This window comes from Jaculus jaculus, chromosome 11 (assembly GCF_020740685.1).
Source record: "Jaculus jaculus isolate mJacJac1 chromosome 11, mJacJac1.mat.Y.cur, whole genome shotgun sequence".
Classification (NCBI taxonomy): domain Eukaryota; kingdom Metazoa; phylum Chordata; class Mammalia; order Rodentia; family Dipodidae; genus Jaculus; species Jaculus jaculus.
The window spans coordinates 39,081,118-39,087,656 of record NC_059112.1 but is presented as its reverse complement, the minus strand read 5'-3'; the positions used below and the strand labels follow the sequence as shown (position 1 = coordinate 39,087,656).

Below are 6,539 nucleotides of genomic sequence, written 5' to 3'. Positions count from 1 at the left end.
GGTGACTGACTCCTCAACTTAGTTACTGAGTGAGAGCCAAAGCTTGCACCCAATGTCCCAAAGTCTGACTCTTGGAAACAAGCCAGACAACTTTTGTTAAAATAAGAGCCACAGCCGGGTGTGGTGGCGCATGCCTTTAATCCCAGCACTTGGGAAACAGAGGTAGGAGGATTGCCATGAGTTTGAGGCTACCCGGAGAAGACATAGTGAATTCCAGGTCAGCCTGGGCTAAAGTGAGACCCTACCTCAAAAAAACAAATAAAATACGATAAAATAAAACAAGAGCCACATAGATGGGAGAAAGAGGGTGAACTGTGGGCTTAACCCAGAATTGATCTACAGCCTAGCCTCAGGGTGGCAAGAAGCCAGGAAACCAGGTATGAGGTTGTGCAAATATCATGAGGCTCTGCCCTGGGCTCAGGATTCCTGGATGAGAGCCACCTTCATCTCTGCAGGTAGGAAGGGGTTACCAGAACCAATCTCCTCCACGGGGAGCTCTCTTTCCCCTTTACCTCTGAAGGAGAATGCATGGGCCTCAGCACCTTGCATGACGACCACAGTAGCTATAAAAAGGAAAAGAAATCACTTCCTGGTAGTCAACTGTATAAAAATAATTTTATTTACTACTGTAAATAAAGTAGTGCAAAGGGTAGTTTGTCCCACAATATTGCATTACTGATTTATTGACTACCTTAGCAGCATACAGTATACAGACATTCTGTTCTACCTTGCCTCTTACCATACACACACACACACACACACACACACACACACACACACCCCTATATAGACTCAGGCAGGCCTAAAGGTTAGGGATGAAACTATGAGCTAAAGGCTTTTTTTCTGCATATTGCATTGCTGCCCATCTCTAGTCTAATGGGTAATTTGTGGCAAAGACAACCTTTATACACTAAGGATTCTCTAGACGTTATTGTGTGGATTGCAACTGAAACATAAAAGATATCCAACAATGTCATCAAATGATTTGGAAGCACTACGACTCTAGAAAAATTCAAGGAGAAAAATGTAAACCAATGTACAAAGCCATTGCCTTCCCTGCATACACTGAGTTTTTGTTTGTTTGTTTGCTTGTTTTTTTTTTTCCCCCCAAGGTGCTTTCTAACTGCCAGGTTTGGAACTTACAAAGCAACCTGTCAGCCGGGCTTTTGGGAGCAGGCTGTGGCCAACTCGGGTACCAAAACATCGTCCATGCTACAGAGGAGTCACAGTTTCACAATTTTCTGTTCTCTGATAAAAAAGGGATGAACAAAGGACTAAGAGTCGTGAGAGCATGGAGAGCCATGTATGAGAAACAATATGCCTATCATAAGGCAAGTTCCCAAAACATACGCTCATCAGGGACCTAAACCTGATGATCCAGTCAGCCTTTCCACGTGCGCCTCCGAACAAGATGCTCCTAGCATCTAATAACCTTTAATATCACCGCAGTCTGCTCTGAGCATGTCCTTGTAATTTGATTTTTTTAAGAAAAAAGACACACTGCAAAATCTGCATCCAGTTGTCAAGACTTTTTAAAGGTATTCACCAGTATAATGCCCTGACCCCAGCCTTCCCAAAGCAGCTGCTGAAGGGTGTCTCTCGGCCGGAGAGAGCTGGAGTCCGAGGGTCACCCATGTGGCTCCGGGCTGTCGGAGCTGTCAGCCACGGGGAGCTGGTCATGGCCAGGGCCATCTGCAACAGGAGGCACAGTTGGAGTCGTGGTGGACAAGGTGGGGTCTGTAGAGGCCCAGGCTGGCATTGGAAGGGAACCAGTGGCTGCAGAGACATGTAACGGAGTTGAACATTGAAACATTGAAAATACAGGACACACAGCCACCCCCATACTCCAGTAGGCAGGAGGGATGCTCTTGGCCAGATGCCCTGACGCTAGGTAGCCAGGCAACCCTGGACCCATATCTAGTTCTTTAGACCTTGGTGTCACCTTCTATAAAAATGGCGATTTGGGATGGATATGCAGAAATCTCTGGGATTCTAAGTCACTGGATTTCTGCCGGAACTTCTGGGCAGAGAACCCTGTGACCCATTCCACGGGCCATTGCTCTCTCTCTCTCTCTCTCTCTCTCTTTCTATGATGCCCATACAATGCAAGTCATAAATCATGTCAAGCACCGAGAAAGGAGTGTTGGTTTTACTCACATTCTTACTACATTTGGATGGTGTGCCAAAGTGACCCTAAAATTGTTCTATTTAAACAGTTCTGCATAAGGGTTGGAAAACACAATTACTAGGCTTGACTATCAATCTATCTTGTTGGAAGGCTGATTTTAGAGAAGCTTGTAGGTTTTTTTAAAATTTGTATTTATTTATTTGAGAGCAGCAGACAGGGAGAGAAAGAGGCAGACAGAGAGAGAGAAAGAGAGAGAGAGCAAGAGAGAGAGAGAATGGGCGCACCAGGGCCTCCAGCCACTGCAAATGAACTCCAGATGCGTGCGCCCCCTTGTGTGTCTGGCTAACATGGGTCCTGGAGAATCGAGCCTCGAACCGGGGTCCTTAGGCTTCACAGGCAAGTGCTGAACCGCTAAGCCATCTCTCCAGCCCTTTTTTAAAAGTTTTTTTTGTTTATTTTTATTTATTTATTGAGAGCAACAGACAGAGAAAGAGAAGCTTGCAGTTTTTTTTTTATATGTTATGTCAGTAGCTTTCAAAGGGGAGTGGATTTTTGCCTTCTAGGGGACAGTATCAATGTCAAGAGACATTTTTGGTTGTCATATCTGTTGGGGGCAGGGACTAGTGGCCTTCAGGGAGTACAGAGGCCAGGAATGGTGCTGGGCCTTCCGCAAGGCCACTCCCACACAGCCCAAATGAGAACCGGCAAAGCCCACTTTATATACTGAGACTTAAAAGTGTCCCCAGAGGGCTGTGGGCTCTATAGCCTGTCTGCTTTGCCCTTTCAAAACTGCGCGACCTTGGACACGTTACCCACGGGCCCCTGCCTCCAAAATAAAAGGGGAGAAAGCAAATGTATTTCCACCATATGGAGTTGCTGCATGGGTTAAACGAGTTCTCGCACATAGAGCATTTAGAATATTGTCTGGCACCAACAAGCATATGGTAAATGGCAACTGGGTTATTGAGAAATGTGTTCATTCCAGGTGCATGGATTTCAGGACTGATAAAAGAGTTGGAAGGTTTGTTTTGGGGCTGCCTACTGCTTTCTTTGAGACTCAAAGAAATCACCGCAATCTTCAAAGCCAGAAAGAATGAATTGACTAGATCTGACATTTAGCAGCTGGGTAATCCCAAGCCTTAGTTTCTTTATCTATAAAGTGGGGAGAGTGATTAACGGAGCTGTGTGATGTCTGGTTAGCTCAGTGGTCAAAGTCTGTGCAAACATGGCTTGGTTTGCCTTTAAGCAGTGATGTTAAGCTCATTAATAGCTTAGTCTTGCACAGTTTAAAGTAAGTGGTTTTTATTTTTATTTATATATTTGTGAGAGGAGAGAGAGAATGAGGAAGGAAGAGAGCGATAAAGAGAGAATGGGCACACCAGGTCCTCTTGCCACTGCAAATTAGCTCCATTTGCACGTGCCACTTTGTACATCTGTCTTTACAGGAGTACTGGGGAATCTAACCAGGTCCAACAGGCTTTGCAAGCAAGGGCCTTTAACCACTGAGCCATCTCTCCAGTCCATAAATGGATTTCAAAGTATATTCAGGGGCGAAAGCGATGGCTGAGCAGTTTAGGTGCTTGCCTACAAAGCCAAAGGACCCAGGTTTGATTCTCCAGGGCCCACATAAGCTACCACCTGCTGACAATCCAATTTCTAGAAAAAATAACCTTCAAGAATGCCTCCTCTAAGTAGCCATACCATCCCTAAGGGCCACTGCAGGAAGTTGGAGCATGGGTCTCCAAGAAGCTTGACTTTCCTACCTGAACACACAGGACTTTGTTTATTTATTTTTATTTTATTTTTTAATTTTTATTAACATTTTCCATGATTATAAAAAAATATCCGTGGTAATTCCCTCCCTTTCCCCCGACACTTTCCCCTTTGAAATTCCATTCTCCATCATATTACCTCCCCATCTCAAACTTTTTAGGGTCCCTTCTATCTAACACCTACATTGTGTGGATTGGGGACACTCTGTGTTGTTGTGGTGTAATGGGATATTGCTAGGGTCATTAAAGCCATCACTGTGGCTGGTGACCTTGTGATGAGGTACAAAGATCACTGCTCTGCAGTCAGACCTGGTCTCGGCAAGCCTCATCTAACTGCCATCAATTCTCCTTAGGCTAGATGCTGATTCATGGTTGTTTCAGTTTCAAAGTGCTAGCTAGAATCCCATGTGTCTTGGTGTCTTCCCTTGTGAACTAAGGGGCTTGGAGCAGATGGGGGTCTGTGTCCCACCCCTTGACCTCAGGATCTTTCTCATGATCTCTGTGAAAGTTAATATAACACTAAGGTAAGCACAGGGAATGTTTAAATCACCATGGCAACAAGATAAATCAACAATCAGTTTTCCGATTAAAACAAAAAGTGCCAATGTGTAAATGTGAAAGGAATGTCTAATTAGCACTGCTGCCATTTAAGCCTTCTGGCGGGAGCACAGTCAAAGCGCTCTCTGTCCCTGCAGTAAGTTTATTATTACCCCTGAGAGGATGGCCTCCCTTCTGTGGACTTTTAATCACTGCCAAAATGCACCCCCCACCATGGCATGTCTTAATTTTCGAGTGACCTGTTTGTCTCTGCTCACCTGGAATGTGTGCTGATTTTATTACTGGACTAGAATCAAGGTATCCACGAAAGTTATCACGCTGTTTAAAAATTACAAAGTGTATTCCAGAGCCAAAGAGAAGTGAGTTGGGAATTCCTTGCTGCCTTGGGGGCTGTTTTCTGTACATTAGTAAGTCTGTACACACTAAGGACCAAGGGCCGCAGGTAGCCACCTCGTGTTTCTGTATGGCTCAGACCTAAGAACAGTTTTTACATTCTTTATTTTATTTATTTATTTGCAAGGAGAGAGAGAGAGAGAGAGAGAGAAGAGAGACAGACACAAAGAGAATGGGCATGCCAGGGGTTGTAGCCACTGCAAATGAATTCCAGACGCATGGGCCACCTTATGCATCTGGCTTACACGGGTCCTAGGGAATCGAACCTGGGTCCTTAGGCTTTGCAGGCAAATGCCTTAACTGCTAAGCCATCTCTCTAGCCCTACATCCTTTTTGTAAAGGCAGGAATGGTAGCTTATGCCTTTATTTTATTTATTTATTTTAGAGAGAGCGAGATGAGGGTTGGGGGAAGAGGCAGAGAGAAAGCGAGAATGGGTGCACCAGAGCCTCCAGCCACTGCAAACAAACTCCAGACACTTACACCCTTTGTGCATCCGGCTTACATGGGTCCTGGGGAATTGAACCAGGGTCTTTAGGCTTCACAGACAAATGCTTTAACAACTAAGCTATTTCCCCAGGCCGAGTTTCTACATTTTTAAATGGGAAAACAAAATCCAAACAAGAGTGGGATTTCATAATATGTGAAAAGTATTTGAAATTCAAATCTCTCTCCCTCCCTCTCTCTCTCTCTCTTTCTCTCTCTCTCTCTCTCTCTCTCTCTCTAATGGAAACCCAGCCACCAGGGCAGCTTCTGAGCCCCGGGGACATGGTACAGTCATTACAGAGATGACCCCAAAGTGTCTGTTATCTGGTGCTTTACAGAAAAGACCCCTGTTGAAAGTCATTGTGTGCCCCTGCCTGCCCATGCCATACAATGGGCTAACTCTGACCCAGCAGGCCACTGGCAAGCATGAGTAAGAGGGAAGCCACGGGCACCTTGTGCTGTGTATGAATTAGAAGTGGAGGGAAGCCAGCAGAGCCCAGCGCAGCTATGGGATGCTTCTTCTCTGTGGAGGTACCAGTGAGAGCCAAGAGTAACGGGATAGGGGAGACAGGCCCTTGCCATGGAATCTCTGACTTCAAGGCTATTGCTTTCTTCCTGCGCACCACTTGGTGACATTTCATTGTGTTTTGGCAGAAATCTCATTAGCTGGAAATGTAGAGGACAGGAACAAAGCAGGAAAGGCTTAATTAATCTTGCTGCTATCATTTTACTCGTTTTAAAAGGACCTATGCTAACCACTGTCTGAAAGGGTGAGTGGGCATGAATGGGGAGAACAGTGAATAGGCTGGCATGGGCCCAGCCATCTAGCTGTACTAGGAGCTGGAGGCTCTGCACACCTGGCCCTGTATTGTGCATCCCTTAGACAGAAAGTGTGCAGTCCTTCTGCAGGTGAAGGATTCCTTATCTAAAATGGCTGAGACCAGAAGGGCTTTGGAATTCTGGTTTAGGATGGGGGCATTGGAATACACATAATCAGATATCTTTTTTTTTTTTTTTTTTTTGAGGTAGGGTTTCACGCTAGCCCAGGCAGACCTGGGACTCACTATGAAGCTTCAGGATCGCCTCAAATTCATGACGATCCTCCTATCTCTGCCTCCCAAGTGCTGGGATTAAAGGCGTGCACCACCACGCCTGCTCATAATCAGATATCTTGAGGATGGGACTCGAATCTAAATGTGAAATT

The 6,539-nt window shown here is 45.4% G+C and overlaps 1 protein-coding gene across 1 annotated transcript in view; it reads right to left on the bottom strand.

Moving 5' to 3' along the window:
• Nucleotides 1-596: 596 nt before the first annotated feature.
• Nucleotides 597-6,539, bottom strand: part of Sel1l3 (SEL1L family member 3) — a 136,963-nt gene continuing 131,020 nt past the window's right edge. The window contains exon 24 of the mRNA XM_045130273.1: nucleotides 597-1,776. Coding sequence (XP_044986208.1) covers nucleotides 1,628-1,776 — 149 coding nt within the window. The 3' untranslated portion in view covers nucleotides 597-1,627. The remainder of the gene's footprint in view (nucleotides 1,777-6,539) is intronic.